The sequence below is a fragment of the Triticum urartu genome, chromosome 4A (assembly GCF_056163025.1).
Source record: "Triticum urartu cultivar PI428250 chromosome 4A, HENAU_Tu73, whole genome shotgun sequence".
In the NCBI taxonomy this organism is placed as follows: Eukaryota; Viridiplantae; Streptophyta; class Magnoliopsida; order Poales; family Poaceae; genus Triticum; species Triticum urartu.
This window is the reverse complement of record NC_141876.1, coordinates 176,121,876-176,140,252: the sequence shown is the minus strand read 5'-3', so window position 1 is coordinate 176,140,252 and position 18,377 is coordinate 176,121,876. Positions and strand designations below refer to the sequence as shown.

Below are 18,377 nucleotides of genomic sequence, written 5' to 3'. Positions count from 1 at the left end.
GTTTCATATACTGACTGAACATATCAGCTGATGGTGACCTTGGTCGCTTCAGATGAGTCGGCCGATTAAAGCTAGAACCGGCCGACTGGTTGGTGTACTTGGACAGCAACATATCAAAAGTTGGATTGATCCGCTTGCGGTGTACTTTAACTTCATTCCTTTTCCACTTGCCAATTTCTGGACTCTTGGGCTTGACAAATCTCACACGAGCATTTTCTTGCACTTGCCCCCCGAGTGTAGGATTCTTGATGGTGATTTTGATCACTTCCTTGCCATCGGGTTGCTTACCAAGCACAACCTGTCTCCCCAAGACCTTGTTGTCCTCCTTGTCTTTCCTGGTCTCACCAACAATGACATTAGCTATATTAGCAAATTCGGCTACCTCTGGCCGAATGAGTAGCTTCTTCCCCTCCAAATCCATGGTATTCATTGGAAAAGGCTGTTTATCAACTTGCATCTCAGAAAAGTTCAATCGTCCGTCATTAATGGCCGATTGTATCTGTCGTCGAAAAACATTGCAATCGTTAGTAGCATGAGAAAAAGAATTATGATACTTGCAATAAGCACGCCGTTTTATCTCTTCAAACGGCGGTAAAGTATGAGATATTCTAATAATCTTAGCCTGCAGCAAAGCATCAAATATTCTATCACACTTAGCAATGTTAAAAGTAAACTTCATCTCTTCATCACGATTCTTATGAATCGGTTTCAGATCATTGCAAGTAAAGGGTTTGGCCTTAGATGGCCAAACAAATTCAGTAGCAAAAACATCACCCTCATCGTCCGAGTGATCACTATCATATTCCACCATATTCATCTTTGGACGATCGACTTTGTATCTATGCACTTCTTTGAGATCTTTGCTTCGGCTTTCCTGAGCCAAAGCCCTTTGTAAGACTTGGTTTATATTTAAGAACTCATAACCTTCTAGCTTTTCTCTAATGGGAGTTCTCAAACCACTCAGCACTAGGTCTGCCAAGTCTCTCTCGGTTATCACCAAACTAAAACACCGGTTTTTTGTTTCTCTGAATCTCTTGACGTAATCGGAGACCGATTCATCATGCTTCTGTTTAACCGATGTTAGATGTGATAACTTGAGTTCATTGTCGCCGCTATAAAAGTGATCATGAAATTTCTGCTCTAGCTATGACCAAACCCGAATGGAACCATGTGGTAAAGAAGAAAACCATGAAAATGCAATACCAGTTAAAGATAAAGGAAACAAACGCACTTTCAACTCATTTAGTGAGCCTGCTTCACCTAGTTGTGCTAAGTATTGACTAACATGCTCCCATGTGGTTTTTGTGCCCTCTCCATTGAACTTAACAAAATCTGGAATCTTATATCCCGGAGGGCACTGGATGGCATCAAAGTACTCGGGGTACGGCTTTTGGTAAATTCGATTCCGAGGTAACTCAACACCAAAATTCTCTCTAAGCATCTTAGCCATCTCCTCTCTAAGATTAGCTAGACCATCATCCGTAGTGGACGATGAAGCTTGTGGCAGTGACATAGGAAGAGTATGGTTACTAGCTGTAGGTAGGAATTGTGGCATGTATGTCGACCCATAATTTGGTAGTGGTCGAGTGGTTGTAGCTGTAGTTAGAGTTTGGTTCGGCGTTGCCACCGAACCTGTCATGCTCATAATAGGATTAATGGGTGTAGTAACAATCTGATTTGTTTGGGTAGGATAATAAGTCATCGGCACGGGAGGCGCCGATGCAATAGGTAAAGCCAGATTAGGGTTTTGCACACTAGCAGCTACACCATTATTACCACTAGACGATTGAGATATATTCTTCTGAGCATTAGTATTTTCTATAAAAGTTTGATAGACTAGATTGTTACCATCAGCAATACGACTTTCAATCTCAGCTCACTGCTCAGGAGAAAAGGCAGTACTTACAGAGGGTTTAACCTGCTCGGCTTGAAGAGGAGGGAACTTGATTTCTTCAATCGGAGTGATGTTGCCTTGGCGATCCTTCTTGAACTTTGCAAGGAACTCTTGCAAGTCCTTCTCCTCGCGCGCCTTCTTGTACTCCTCATAAACTTGGCGATGATCGGCCGATATCTCATCAAGACTGGGCTTAATGATGTTATCGGCGTCTTCCTCAGATGGCTTGGGAATATCAGACATGGTGGATGATGACGATTGATCTTCGTTCCCCAGCGGAGTCACCAAAACGTGTGTTGACACACGAACACGTCACGTGTACCCTCGACGCCGGGGGTGATGCACCGCAGCTCACATCGAAGGAGACCCGACCGACAGCGTGATACGCAAGATAGTCGACGGGCACTTTTGCAGACCCGAAAACCCCACACCCCTGGGAGGGACCCCGTCAGGGAGTGCAGCGGCTATGGGCTGCCCTAGGTCGATTCGCTCGCCCCTAGAGCCTCAGGATTCGCAGCTCTCAAACACGAAGAACGGCGAAGAACGAGATAGAAAAACGGTGGAGAGATAAAACGTAGATGAAAAAGTAGTATGTTGATTTGTTCGATTGTGTGTTATTCAATCGGCCGTCACCCCCAACATATATAAGAGGCGGCTGGACTTCCCGTACAAGTAAAGGATTCATCTAGGCTTTCCTTACAAGAAAAATTACATCAATTCACGTCCTAGAGTCCTAATTCTATTCCAACTCGGATTCAGTCTGATTCTGGCCCAAACTCTGTCTTCCTTCTTGTGCGGGCCGCCGGGCTTGCATATGATCTCCGATCGAGACGGACCAAATATCAAACTTGTGCGCCTCAACGATACGAACAACTCTCATGTTGATCATTTTTTTCAAATAAGACCATCTTGAATACTTTTCGAGGTCATCTTTATCTTCCAGTCGGACTCGGTTTTGCAGCAGACTGGATTATCCGAGTCTCGTAGTGAATTTGTAGGCTATATATTATCTCTGATGATGATGACTCCAAAATCAAAATTTACTGTCTTGATGATACGCACAACTTCTGTATTGGACACTTCTTCATCCAAGGTCATTTTGATAAACTTTTGAGCACATGTTCAATTTCACTCGGACTTGAGCTCATCCACTCGGATATTAGATACTTTCACTCGGATCGTCCGATTGGACTTTTTCACTCGGAAGACAATCTTTCACTCGGATAACTATATTTCCACTCGGATGACTATATTTCCACTCGGAAGGCACCATCTTATTCACTCGGATGACTATATTTCCACTCGGAAGGCACTATCTTATTCAATCGGCAAGTTTTCGTCCCGATGGTAATCTTTTCACTCGGAATATTTTCACCTGGACGACAATTTCACTCGGATGATCATATTTTCACTCGGATGACTACATTTCCACTTGGATAATAATAAGTTCATCCGGTCAGCAAACTTTCACTTGACCGTAAAATTTCACTCGACCGTAAACTTTCACTCGACCGTAAACTTTCACTCGGATGGTAAACTTTTCACTCGGATTTCCGACTGAAAACATAGCCCGATCTTGATTTGTCTCTCCAGGCCTCATATGATCTCAGATTGAGACGAATTATATATGAAAATCGATCGGCTCGACGAGACGAAACTTTTCCATGTTGAAGGTTTTTTGATTCAAGGCCGTATTGATGGCCGAATTACTCGCGCAACCTATCAGACAAGTGTCTGGCACCTCGCGCCATATTTCCGTTGAGGTTCAGTCTGCAGTATATTGCCTCTAACTTTTGCATATGAACTCGGATTGAGATGATTTATATATCAAAATAGATTTCCTCGACGAGACAAAGACAATTCCTTAAGAGTGCTCCTTCATTCGAGGTCATCTTGAAGACGTGATTGGCCAAAAACCACTCGGAACATTGAACTATGCCACTCGGAGTATAGTTTCGGTCCGTAAGATAAAATTGAATGAATATAACCGAAACATCAAAGTGGTTCCACTCGGTGATGTGAATATTTTTATGCTGAAAACTCATTCACTCGAGACCATCTTCATTGCAATCTGTATCTTGCCAAAATCAAGTGTCAACAGTATGCCCTTTGGTTTATGCAATGCACCTGCTACCTTTCAAAGATGTATGACTTCTATATTCTCTGATTTTTGTGAAAAGATTGTTGAGATTTTCATGGATGATTTTTCTGTTTATGGAACTTCTTTTGATGATTGCTTGAGCAACATTGATCAAGTTTTGCAGAGATGTGAGCAAACTAATATTGTCTTGAATTGGGAGAAGTGCCACTTTATGGTTAATGAAGGTATTGTTTTGGGGCATAAAATTTCTGAACGAGGTATTGAGGTGGATAAAGCTAAAGTTGATGCAATTGAGAAAATGCCATGTCCTAAAGATATTAAAGGTATTCGTAGTTTCCTAGGTCATGCTAGTTTCTATAGGAGATTTATTAAAGACTTCTCTAAAATTTCTAGGCCTCCTACAAATCTTTTACAAAAGGATGTTCCATTTGTTTTTTGTGATGATTGTGTAGAAGCCTTTGAAACACTTAAGAAAGCCTTAACTTCTGCACCTATTGTTCAACTACCTGATTGGAACTTGCCTTTTGAAATTATGTGTGATGCTAGTGATTATGTTGTTGGTGCTGTCCTAGGACAAAGAGTTGATAAGAAATTGAATGTTATTCATTATGCTAGCAAAACTCTAGGCAGTGCCCAAAGAAATTATGCTACTACTAAAAAAGAATTTTTAGTAGTTGTGTTTGCTTGTGACAAATTCAGATCTTATATTGTTGATTCCGAAGTAATTGTTCACACTGATCATGCTGCTATAAAATATCTTATGGAAAATAAGGATGCTAAACTTAGACTCATTAGGTGGGTTCTCTTGCTACAAGAATTTGATTTACATATTACTGATAGAGGAGGAGCTGAGAACCCCATAGCCGATAACTTGTCTAGGTTAGAAGATATTCTTGATAACACACTACCTATTGATGATAGCTTTCCTGATGAACACTAGCTACAATAAATGTTTCTCTTAATACTCCTTGGTATGCTAACTATGCTAATTATATTGTTGCTAAATACATACCACCTAGTTTTACATATCAGCAAAAGAAAAAAAATTCTTCTATGATTTAAGACATTAATTTTGGAATGACCGACATCTTATAAAGGAGTAGATGGTATTATTAGACGTTGTGTACCTGAGCATGAACATGAACAAATCCTACGAAAATGTCACTCCGAAGCTTATGGAGGGCATCATGCGGGAGATAGAATTGTTCACAAGGTATTGCAATCTGGTTTTTATTGGCCAACTCTCTTCAAGGATGCATGTAAGTTTGTTTTATCTTCTGATGAATGTCAAAGAATTGATAATATCGGTAAGCGTCAAGAAATGCCTATGAATTATTCACTTGCTGTTGAGCCATTTGATGTTTGGGGTTTTGATTATATGGAACCATTTCCTTCCTCTAATGGGTATACACATATTCTGGTTGCTGTTGATTATGTTACTAAGTGGGTAGAAGCTATTCCAACTAGTAGTGCTGATCATAATACTTCCACTAAAATGCTTAAAGAATTTATTTTCCCAAGGTTTGGAGTCCCTAGATATTTAATGACTGATGGTGGTTCGCACTTTATTTATGGTGCTTTCTGTAAAATGCTTGCTAAATATGATGTTAACCATAGAATTGCATCACCCTATCATCCTCAATCTAGTGGTCAAGTTGAACTTAGCAATAGAGAAATAAAACTAATATTACAAAAAACTATTAATAGGTCCCGAAAGAATTGGTCTAAGAAATTGGATGATGCACTTTGGGCCTACAGAACAGCATGTAAAAATCCTATGGGTATGTCTCTCTATAAAATGGTTTATGAAAAAGCTTATCATTTGCCTCTTGAGTTAGAACATAAAGCATATTGGGCAATTAAAGAACTCAACTATTATTTCAAACTTGCCGGTGAAAAGAGGTTATTTTATATTAGCTCATTAGATGAATGGAGAACCCAAGCTTACGGAAATGCCAAATTATTTAAAGAAAAAGTTAAAAGATGGCATGACAAAAGAATCCAAAAGCGGGAATTCAAAGTTGGAGAATATGTTCTTTTGTAAAACTCCCATTTTAGATTCTTTGCAGGAAAACTTCTTTGTAAATGGGAAGAACCATATATTATCGAGGGGGTTTATCGCTCTGGGGCTATCAAGATCAATAATGCCGAAAGTACTAACCCGAAGGTGGTCAATGGGCAAAGAATTAAGCACTACATCTTAGGTACGCCTATTAATGTTGAAAGCAATATTATTAAAACCATGACACCAGAGGAACACATAAAAGAAATCTTCCGAAACACTCCAGAATCCTGAAAAAGAGGAGGTATGTGATACGGTAAGTAAACGGACTCCGAAAAATCCGCAAAAATATTTTTGCCAATTTTGGAATATTATAAATTTTAGGAAAATAAGAAACAACCAGGAAGGTAACCGAGGAAGGCACAAGACACCAGGGCGCGCTTGCCTTGCCTGGCGCGCCCAGGTGGGGTGTGTCCACCTCGGGAACCTTCTCGACTCCGTTTTCCTCTTGTTTGCTTGTTTCCTAAGATAAAAAATATTTATATACCCCCCAAACGTATTGACCACCGTATCGGGGAGAAGTCTGTTGTCCTTCTGTCTTGTTGTTTTTCTAGCAGATCTGAAATATGTTGTCTCACGATTCATAGGGAGGGAGCTATGTCTCCAACTATATTGTGGATCCAAAGATCTTTGGGGAAATTTATCCCTACCTATGGTCCACCGAAGAAGAAGGAACCGATCCGGAGGAGGTGGAGGATGCATCCTCAGATGAAGATGAAGCCCCGCTACCTCAACCTGGAAATTTTCACACGGAGCTCAAGAAGTCAAGCCTCCCCAGCAAAACTAAAACCCAATCTATCCCTTCTCGTTTTGTACAGGATAGCAAGCCAGCATTATGGAAAAAGATATTAAGGCTTGAGCTAGAGAATGAGGATCTTAGGGAGGATAATTTCAACCTCCGACGCAAGCTAGAGAAGAAGAACATGACTACACCACCACCATCATCATTTTCCCCATCGAAGGAGACTTGAGCAACGGGTATGGGCACTCCCCTTGGCTTGTGCCAAGCTTGGGGGAGGTGCCCCAGTATCGTATCACCACCACTATCTTTCCCTTTATCTATTTTAGTTTGATCTTTAGTTATCCTATGATCTAGTTGAATAAAAGTTTAGTTCGATCAGTTTTCGAGTGCTTGCTTAGTGATCTATCTATGTAATCGTGTGCGAGATATATAACAAAGAGTAGTTTGAGTTTTTGTTTCTTTACTCTTATGCTTCAATAAAAATGAAAAAGAAATAAATGAAAAAGATCATATCCTAATCTTATGGTAAGTAATGACATCACATAAGGAAAAGTATAAGTGGTAAAATTTATTGGAGATTTACAAACATAGCATTGGTCAATGATGCACTTCATGAAAGAATTAATAAGCGAAGAGAAGATTCACATGCAAATACACTATCTTGGACATCTTTCATGATTCTGACCTGATGACCCACAATTATTGGGGATCAATCATGATTGTGACCTGTTACAAATTATCTTGCTATTAAACTACCTGTTACCAACAATTTTAATGCTTGCAAAAATTATCTTGCTGAAAACCGCTTGTCATTTCCTTCTGCTCCTCATTGGGTTCGACACTCTTACTTATCGAAAGGACTACGATTGATCCCTATACCAAGGACAGGGAAGAAGAATAGGAAAAAAGTTCAGGCGGTGTGGTTTGCCTTCATGGACGAAGAGATAAGATAGAAGGGCGACAACGGTGGGCAGGCCCACACAAGGACACATGTCATCAGGTGGAGGGGGTGATTATGCCAAGAGTTCAGTCGGGCAAAGAGAAGTGTTTTCCTGATTTTAATTAACAATCGCTTTGTGTACGGTTAGCCATGTGTATTTGTGTTGTCTCAGTCGGGCAAAAAGAACTTTTTTCCTGACTTTAATTAACAATCGCTTTGTGTGCGGTTAGCCATGTGTATTTGTGTTGTCTTATCCTTTTGCGGAATTTAAAAACTATTGTGTTTTGATTGTTGGTGGTTTCTGGGTTAAAGCGTGGATGGGGGGTTGTATCTTGCCAAATTTATTTTATGTATTGTGGGATTATAATGTATTTTAATTCCTAAAAAGGAGATACATGTTCCAAAAAAGATTATATAAGGAGAGAAGCGTTTTGGCATATGGGAGCATATGCTCCTCGTTTTCTGAATGAGTTTTAGCAATATTTTGAGATGTTACAAGATCCTGAAAAAATGATTCCCTCTTATATCTCAACATTCTACGTGCACACAAACTTGTCATGGAAAACTGACAACTTTTGTGTCACATGTAAAAAGACAAAATTTAGTGTTAAAATAGGCTTTTCATGAGATATTTTTTTGTCTTTTTACACAAGGAGTATAAAATGTCGGATTTTCATGAAACTTGGAGTGCGCAGATACAATGATGTGATGTACATGTCAAATTTGTGTTCAGAATTTTTTAACGTTTTGAAATATATTTTTCAATGGCAGGAGCATATGTTCCCATATGCCAAAGTGAATTTCCCTTTTTTGCCACTTTGTTCCTGTTGACAAAATATGGTACCTTCTTTTGTGAAAAGAGAAAATATGGTGTCTGATAAATAGTGCTCTTATTTGGATGTGGCTATTCTGCACCGGGTATGAACAATAAAAAAAATAGTTCGCTCTTCTTTTGCCTTTTTATTGTCCAGCAGTGAATACAAAATTGAGATGAAAATTATGGCATTAACAAGCATAATACAACTTTCCAATTCAACCATCAAGTATTTCGAAATTCATTTGTTATATTATAATAAAAATGGATGGGCACGGCAACGCGCGCTATTATGGTCTTGTTGTGATATATGTATTGCCACTCCTCTTAGTCATCATTGTTGATGGTGGTCACATTGTCCACCTATTTTATGTGATTGTGATCAATCCCAAGACGATGATGATCATCCACCTCCTCCTAGGTTGGAAAGTCTTAATGGAAGCTCCAATATTCCCGACCAAAGAAAGGAAGCCACTGATTTGCAAACATTCCTAACCAAAAGAAGGAACAAGAAGGGGGGCCAAGATACGAACGACTTGCAGTTCAACGGTAACGGTAGTCCCATTGTCGCGGCGGTGGTGGCGGCGACCCTCTCGCGGTAACCATGATGAGCGTCTGCGGAGGCAACCCCACCACACCCCGTCAAGCACGGTCGACGTCAGGTCCTCCTGGAAGGCCACCGCGCAGAGGATGGGAGAGGTGGAGCCGAGCCTCCATGGCATCCCCTCCCTCCCTCTTCTGCCATGGCACACCTTGCTGCAAAGAGGAGACGGTCTGGGAGCGGGATGGCTTGCCTTCTCCGATGCCCGACGCTGGAGGAGCCAGGATGGGATGACCGAATGGTGGAGGCGCGTCGTCGGCGCGGGCGGGCTAGTCCTCGTGCGATGGATTTGGGGGCGGCGGCGGAGCTGCGGGAAGAGGATGAGGGGCGTGGGGCTGGAGGAGATGGAACAAGAGAGAGGTAGCATGTGCTGATTTTCTTTCTATCGCTAAAAATTTCTCCAATTGGCTATCGCGAACACCACCTGTGTCGACGTGGACAGAAGGACGAAGCGACCCTTTTATTCAATTGTCCAGCATGAACCTCTCTTGTCATTGTCCATCACATACAATGTTTATGTGATGATGTGGACTACGCGAGACGCCGTCCTTATAGCGTAGCTTATTGTTTTGGATTTCAGGCAATTTCTATGTTTGCTGAAGTAGAATATTTATCTGGCGTTAGATATTTTTTTCCATAAAACAGCACTAAATTCCTTTTTTAAAGAATTTGGCATGCATGCCAACCTCCGGTGGGCTCCACCCCCCATACACGGACCGAGGGTGCCAACGAACGTGCCAACAAAGAGAGAGAAAGACACATCACCACCTTCCTCCCCTTTCCCACCACTTTCTCTCTCCCGATCTCTTCCCCTTCCTATCCCCTGCTCTCCGGCGAGGCCGCCGCCGCCGCCGTTCGCGGGCCATGGACGGCATCGAGGGGCTCCTGGCGAGGGACTTCGGAGTGCGGCCGCAGGGCAAGGCCGCGCCCATGGCCGCCGCCCGCGGCGGTGGATCCGCCTGGTCCAACCCCAGATCCATCCCCGCCCCGTCCTACGACGGCCTCTTCGGCGCGCCCGTCCCCGCGGCCTCCGCCTCCGGTCCACCCCTCGACTCGATCTTCGACTCCTTCAAGGGACCCTCCTCATCGTCGGCGGCGGCAACTGGAACCAAGCCACTGTTCGACGACGACTTCTTCGAACCGGTCCGCGGGACGAGGGTCTCCAACTCCACGTACGACAGTGACGGCGTGTCCGGGGCGGGGGCGGCGGCGGCTCCCGCGTACGATGTGTTCACGAGCAGCAACCGCTCGGCTCCGCCTTCCTATGACGACTTCCTAGGGGGCTTCGGCGGGAAGCCGCAAGCGGAGGAGATAAAGAGGTCGGTGGTGGTCGAGGACGACGACGACCTGCTGGGAGGGTTCGGAATGAAGCCGGCCAGGGAGAAGAAGTCGGTGGTGGAGGAGGACCAGCAGGGCAACGGGTTCGATGATCTGATCCCAGGTTTCGCCAGTAGCAGCCCTCCAAAGAGTAGGTGAGCGCTCTAGCTTTTGCTTGTTTAGATTAGATCTGCATTGGGTTTGGTTGTTCATTCTTGTGTCTCAGACTAGTGTGATGTTGGATAGGTTGAACTGAAATGTGAAAATCTAGAACAGAATCTTAGTGAACGTTAGAAGCAACCTTATGCAAAGAGAGCTTCCCTGGCATCCGTGATTAAATTGACGAAAAATAACTGCTGATCTTCTTTTTTCCATGCTTGTGCTGATGCGTTTGGGTGTATCTTAAATCAGTTGAGATTATAAGAAAAACGTATGCACTATATTGAGCCTAACATGAGGAAGGGGCCGAGAACAGAGTTTGCTTTCAACACAACAGATAACGAAAATTTCAAACCATTAGGTATAGCATAAAGTAACAATTAAAGTTTTGTAAGACTAAATAAGTAAAGGACTGGACTAACGTCCAAACGTTTGTTTTTAAGGGATAGATCCGAACGAGTCAATCTCTTCGATCCAACTCGTCCCTCCTCGTTCCCTTCCGGTTTTTCCCCAGCGACGAATCAATCTCTTTTCTAGCGTGGTAAAAAAAACTGTACGAAACTGGAGTCGAACACATTACCTGATGGTACACCATAGCTACTCGTAACCTCCTGATCTAGCTCCAGTTGTTGTCAAAATGAGGTTAGATAGTATTTGTACCGGTACGTGACGTGGCCACGAGACAAATAAACTATTTTCTTTCTTTCTTTTTTTACCGAATTTTTCCTTCCTTTGTAACGTCTTTTGTTGTTGTAACACACTCTGTAACTTTCTCGTAAAGAGCATGATAAATTTATAAGCCATAAATCTGATAAGTCACACACAAACATGACGATAATTTTTGACCTAGAGAAAAAAAAAGTTGTGGTAACACACCCCGATAACTTCTTTGTAAAATGTATGGTAATTTATATACCACCAACCTGATAACTCACAGATAAATAGTGCGGTAAATTTTGTCCCCGAGAAATAAAGTTGATGAAAACATTCCCTGGTAATTTGTGTGTAAAAGAATGGTAATATACACACCATAGACCTGACAAAAAGTTGATGTCATCCTAGATTCTTTGAATTTGAAATTTTAGAATGTTTTGTAGTTCAAACCGGCGGTCCGACTGAAAAATCTTTTTTTGCATAAAAAAGTCCATTGCGGCGAGACCTTCTAAACTAGATCTGATGTTGATATGTTCCGACATCTTTTTTTTAATGTCAAAAGTTATCACGCCAGGGCTAAGTAAGTTACCATAAATTGGTGTGTATATTATCATGTTATTTACATAGAAGTTACCGAGGTCATATTTCCAACAATTTTGTGCCCCGGTTCAATTTTACCGTGGTGTTTGTGTGTAAGTTATCACCCGTGTGATGCATATATTATCATGATATTTATAAAATAATTTATAGGAATTTGTTTTCAACATCTTTTTCTCCTGGTCAAAAGGTTATGATGGTGTTTGTGCGTTAGTTATCAGATTTGTGATGTGTATATTACCATGATACTAACATAGAAGTTATCGCGGGTGTGTCTTCAACAACTTTTTTCTTCACGCAAAAGTCACCGTGGTGTTTGTACCTGACTTATCATGTCTAAGGTGCGTATAATGAACTGATATTTGCACAAAATTAACTGGGCTTATGTTTTCAACAACCTTTTTCCCTGGGTTAAAGTTATCACGAGCGTGTCTTCAACAACTCTTTTTTCCAGGTAAAAGTTACCGCGGTGTTTCTACCTATGTTATTAGGTCTACGGGGTGTAGGATGCGCTGATATTTGCACAAAGTTTATCGGGGTTGTGGTTTCAACTACTTATTTTTCCGGTTCAAAGTTATCACGATGTTTGTACCTAAGTTATCAGGTTTATAGTGTGTATATTATCATGCTATTTATATAGAAGTTATCATGAATGTGTCTTCAACAACTTTTTTCCGCAGGTAAAAGTTATCGTGGTGTTTGTTCGTAGGTTATCTGGTCAGCGGTGCGTACATTACCATGTTATTTTGCACATAAGTTACTGGAGATACATTTTTAACAACTTTTTTAGCTTGGGTAAAAGTTATCACGTTGTTTATGCATAAGTTATCCGGTATGTGGTGCGTATATTATCATGCTATTTATACAGAAATTATCGCGGTGCTTGTAACTAAATTATCAAGTAGGCGGTGCATATACTATCATATTATTTACACAAAAGTTACCGGGGTGTGTTTTTAATACATGTTTCCCTGGGTCCGTGTTGTTTTTATGTAAGTTATCAGGTCTACTATACATATTTTATCATGCTATTATATAGAAGTTACCAGAGTTACGTTCTCAACAACTTTTTCCCATGTCGAAAACTATTGTGGTGTTTGTATGTAAGATAATATAGTTTCGATGCTTATATTAGCATGCTATCCACGTAGAGGTTACCGGGGAGAGAACTTTTTTCCTTAGGCTAAAATTCTCATGATGATAAGTACATAAGTTATCAGGTCCACAATCGTAAAAATATCATTCCATTCACACAAAAAACCAGGATTATGTTTCAACATCATTTTTATGCATCGATAAAAAAATCTTCTTGCAACAAAGAAAAGACAACTGATGAAAATATAATTTTTGAATAAAAATAGCCAAATTTTTTTTAAAACAGGCACGTTGCATGGTTCATGGTCGGTGACCAGATCCAGAAAAAAATCTAAAAGCAAATCCCCTTTGCTCCATAAAATGCACTAGCAGCATTCGTCAAAATAAAATCAACCTAACCAGTATCTAATCATCAGCGAGGTATAAGCCCAGATGGCTGGCGAGACTATCAGTAAACCTCTAGATACTAGGTTCGATTCCCACTGTCCTCTTTTTTGCGAGAAAAATAAATAGCAAAGGTAAAAGAAAAGGATCGGGGGACCGTGCTATGCGGGATCGCTCGATGGTTCGGTTGTTCGGATTTATCCCTAAAATCCGAACGTGTGGAAAATACAAATTCCCATAAGTAAATTGCAGGCATAAATGAATCATGCTGGAAGGTTAACTCTATGTCATCTCCCTTATCCCACAAAGGAAAGGAGTATAGACTATGCAGTATTATATACATGCCATGCGTTGCTACTATTAGAGATCTTATGTGCCTTGGCTGGTAATTCTTACTTTTCTCTTCCACGTATATTACTTCTTCAGTAGTACGGTATGTTCTCTGCTAGTTCATCCAATAGCAGTACAGTGTCAAAGTTTCCGAAGCTGTGGTATTCAACTTTGCTGATGCCAATTGAAAACCCTTTTTCTCCGTACTGATGGGTCAAAACCTCGAGGAAGATGACTGTTACCAAAAGATCTGATGATAGAAGCATATTTAACGAATAGACCAAGTTGTGCATTTTGGTTCCCATAAACCTCACACTTCTATTTTATGCTATCTTCTTGCTCATTTCATACAAGTTCTGTAAAAAATGTGTTCCCATAATATTCATTATAACTTTTAGGAACACTAATGACGATAACAAAAAGAAGCCAGCAGTTCCAGCTTCAAAATCAACAGCCAGCTTCGTAGACGATCCATTTGTTGTCCTAGAAAGAGTTTCTGTTTCAGGTTCCGCATATCCATCCCCGGGGAGATTCACAGATCCCTTGGAAGATCTTGATAAGTCTGCAGACACTGAAGGCATGAGTGTTGATAGTGCTGCTGCTGCTGATAGTTTATTTAAGGATTCAAGTGCTTTTGACCAGGCCCCAAAATCAGATCCTTTGTTTACCTCGGAAATGAATGGCGACACCAAGGATAGTCATCTACAAAGCAAAGCCCGAGAGTCAAGTTCTGTACAAAGCTCGGTGAAGAGAAATCCAGCAAGCAGATCTTCTCTGGAGGACTTCGGAAATGGCATGGCGAAACCACAATCTGCAAGGTACTCTGATATTCATGTCGATGACAGTTCAGAGAGATACAGTGGCAATGGTATGGATAATCAGTCACCGATATCTACTGAATCCGAAGACGATATATGGCTTACAGTTTCTGAGATCCCTCTCTTCACTCAGCCAACTAGTGCTCCGCCACCTTCCAGATCACCGCCACTTCTTAAACAAAAACCCCTGGGTGCAAAAGCAAATGTAGAAGATGACGAGTATGTGTCACAGTCCAGCCAAAAGCACAACCAGTACAAAGATACGCCAGAGCAAGCAGATGATTCTTCAGTAGATGAATCAGAAGGTGTTGCCATGGGAAAGCATCAGATGCCTGCTTATTATGATAAAAATGCTTTTGATGATGACGAAGAGTTTGATTCAAATTCATCAGCTCGTGAAGAGAGAGAAAGCCAGGAAAGATTGGAACATGCGCGAGAAATGAGACTAAGGGAGGAACAGAGAAGACTTGAAAAGGAGAGGGTATTGGAACAGCAAAGAGAGAAACAAGCTGTTGAGAGGGCTACGAAGGAGGCACGGGAGAGAGCAGCTGCTGAAGCTCGTGCAAAAGCTGAAAGGGATGCCCGCCAACGCTCACATCGTGCTGCTGTGCAGAGGGCTCATCAGGAAGCCCGTGAGAGGGCTGCAGCTGAGGCTAAAGATAGGGTTGCAAGGGCTGCTGCAGAGGAAAGGGAGAGGGCTGCTGCTGAAGAAAGGGAGAGGGCTGCTGCTGAAGCCAGGGACAGGGAGAGGCCTGCTGCTAGGGGGAGGGCTGCAGCAGAAAGAGCTGCTGCGGAGAGAGTTCAGCAAGAAGCAAGGAAGAGAGCTGAGCGAGTTGCGGTGGAAAGAGCTGCTGCTGAGGCTCGACAAAGGCAGGCAGCAGCAGCTGCAGCGGCGGCAAAAGAAAAACAGAGCACACCAAATGATGTTGAGTCCTTCTTTCGTATGGATGCTCGAGATACTAGTGCAGCAAAGCAGAGGGCCCCAACACCAACAGTGGTACATTCGAGCCCCAAAATATTTACATAAAATGAAGTCTGGATGCCATTTACTAGTGTTACCTTTTGCTAATGTTGAACGTTTCAGGACTCTATGTTTGATTCTCAACCACAAGGTAGAGGAACAGTTAATGGATCACAGAGAACAGCCTCTACGTCGGCCTCTACCAGAAAAACAAACCCACCATCAGCCACAAATATTTTTGGCAATGGTCTATCTGACCTATTTGAATTTGAAAGTAGTAAGCACTGGTCTTCCCAAAATAATACTCCCTCCATCCCAGAATATAAGAGCGTTTTTGACACTACACTAGTGTCAAAAATGGTTTTATATTATGGGACGGAGGGAGTATTAGCTTGTAACTTCGTAATGATATTCGTTCCCAAATTTTGCAGTTTCGGTGATTCATTTAGTATTATTTTTCAGCCCGATCATCATCTGACGCATTTCAAGATGTTGAGGGGGAGAGTGAAGAAAGAAGACGTGCTAGGTTAGAACGTCACCAGAGGACCCGTGAGCGAGCGGTAATGTTCCCACCTTTTCCTGTCAGTATAATAGTAGATAGATGTTTTTTTTTGAAGGGTAATAGTAGATAGATGTTGCCCAAGATTAATATTGCTGATTCCGTATCATATTGTTCTCCCTTCTCCCCTGTTATAAAGAAATGACGGATATATTTTATTCTGCCACCACTGTTCGTCATATAACAATAACATATCTGCAGGCAAAAGCTTTGGCTGAGAAGAATGAACGAGATATGCAGGTTCAGAGGGAACAAGCAGAAAGAGATGTAAGTGTTGTGTTGCCCATATAACTTGCAACTTGATTCTGCTTATTTTAGTTGATGTAAACAGTCTATGCTTTCTGCTATTGCACATTATTTTCAATATTTCATGGACTCTGCTGGCCTTTTCTTTAGTTCGTAATAGGGCAACATGTCTCGACCCTTTAAGCTTGACTTTCTTGGTTGCTAATAGGCACTCTACTCATTTTGATATTTTCTTGATTCCAGAGAATTGGTGACTCATTAGACTTTGAAATTAAGAGGTGGGCTGCTGGAAAAGAGGGCAACTTGCGTGCTTTACTATCAACTCTGCAATATGTGAGTCAACATTTATTCTCCTTGCGTTTTCACCGGATTCGTGCTTTATTTTTGGGTGCTATCATTGTTTTGTTGCATAAACACGCTCACTATTTCCTTAACACTTCCCTTGTGAATAGATACTTTGGCCAGAGTGTGGATGGCAAGCTGTATCCTTGACTGATTTGATTACTGGTGCCGCTGTTAAAAAGCAGTACAGAAAGGCAACGTTATGCATCCATCCTGATAAGGTGCAACAGAAGGGTGCGACTCTTCAACAGAAATATATTGCTGAGAAGGTCTTTGACATTCTCAAGGTGTGTATTCATGCTGCTTTGCAACAAGTATAATAGTGACAAGTTAAGATGTTATTTTGTTAGAGAACCATCATTACTGCCCTAACAATGTGTTAAGCATGCCACTTTATGTGCTGACCTAGGGCTACCACAATTATTTTGTGTCGCTTTCGTTCTGAATCCCTTTCAGATGAGGCAAATAGCGTTTGGCCTGTAACTCAGCTTGGCAAATGGAATGATATACATGGTTTGCCCTGCTGCTTGGAAAAAACACCAACTGAGTTGAACACTTGATAAGTGCGCTTTTCACTTGTGTTGCCTTGAATGTTTAACTCAGATGGCCACATCTGCACAGGAACAATCAATAGACTCGCTGTAATGTAGTAACTTTCACAATTAAGTTTCTCTCTCTAGCCTTGTATTTAATTTGTTTCTGTTCATTCATGTCAACTAAAACTTGGATGGATGGCTGGATGCCAAATTAAAGCAAAAAATCCTTGGTGTGTTCTAGATTAAGAACATACTGAAAGGCTCTGAGATCAAGATCAATGGTCCGAGCAACCTAGTAGTAGGATTAATCTTTGTGTCATCCATATTAACCGTGGATTTACCAAGTTGTGGAGGCCTATCCTACATGCTATTGTAATTCACATTGGTTGGTCGCGATATTCATCATTGCTATTGATGAGGAATATATATTTGACATTGTAGCATTCGCTTATCTTCTTATATTTATATAAAACAGGAGGCATGGAACAAATTCAATTCTGAAGAGCTGTTTTAAGCCATCCCTGTGAATGTACAGCCAGTTTTTAACTAAGTGTACCCACGTGAAGCCCTGGAGCATTAAGATGCAGCCGATCTTCTTTTTGGTGCAGCTCCATCAAAGTTATCAGTGTATAATAGGTTCTGTTCAAATGCAGACTTCTGTTCTTTGAGGATTACTGGCCGGTTGCTTTGGGATGATTCTTTTTTATATTATATACCTTGGAGGGCCAAGATTACATGTATTTCTTCCACACCATTTGTCTATAGTCAGACCACAGAAAGTCGAAACCACAGTTTATGCTTTACTTAAGATCTTACAAGAAACAGATGTACAATTATGCTTTGCCCTTTGATTATTCTCACGCTTGTACTCCACAGTGTGCAGTTTGACTATTAATTCTCAACATGATTTGGAATTTTGGATTACCCTGCAGTTTGAGTTTCCTCAAATACTCACAGCTTAATTTGCTTGCCTCACGATTTCCCATGCTATGTCATGCTCCTCTTGCATAAGCACAGAATAAAACGTGTGGTCTTAATCTGCTACCAAGAATTAGTTTGTTTTTGTGCAAGTAAGGCTGCTTTGTGTGTGTGTGTGTGTGTGATAGAATTGGCTCTTATGCTTTCCCCTCTCCCTTAAGAGTCTCCAAGTCGCCCTTGACTCCTCCCTGGGGGGGGTTGGGTCTTATCAAGTTACTTCCTTCGTTTCAAATTACTCGTCATGGTT

At 41.5% G+C, this 18,377-nt stretch overlaps 1 protein-coding gene across 1 annotated transcript; it reads left to right on the top strand.

Moving 5' to 3' along the window:
• Positions 1-9,889: 9,889 nt before the first annotated feature.
• Positions 9,890-18,076, top strand: LOC125551328 (auxilin-related protein 2). The gene is made up of 8 exons (XM_048714514.2): positions 9,890-10,626; positions 14,089-15,505; positions 15,593-15,746; positions 15,932-16,029; positions 16,230-16,295; positions 16,518-16,607; positions 16,727-16,903; positions 17,628-18,076. The coding sequence occupies exons 1-8, from the start codon at positions 10,019-10,021 to the stop codon at positions 17,664-17,666; spliced, it is 2,649 nt and encodes an 882-aa protein (XP_048570471.1). The 5' UTR covers positions 9,890-10,018; the 3' UTR covers positions 17,667-18,076.
• The last annotated feature ends 301 nt before the right edge of the window (positions 18,077-18,377 follow it).

What these genes read in the sequence shown, in the direction of transcription:
- LOC125551328 (XM_048714514.2), top strand. Translation starts at nt 10,019, where the DNA reads ATGGACGGCATCGAGGGGCTCCTGGCGAGGGACTTCGGAGTGCGGCCG. An exon ending in AGCAGCCCTCCAAAGAGTAG is followed by an intron (nt 10,627 to 14,088) that starts GTGAGCGCTCTA and finishes TATAACTTTTAG; the next exon opens with GAACACTAATGACGATAACA. An exon ending in CCTATTTGAATTTGAAAGTA is followed by an intron (nt 15,747 to 15,931) that starts GTAAGCACTGGT and finishes ATTATTTTTCAG; the next exon opens with CCCGATCATCATCTGACGCA.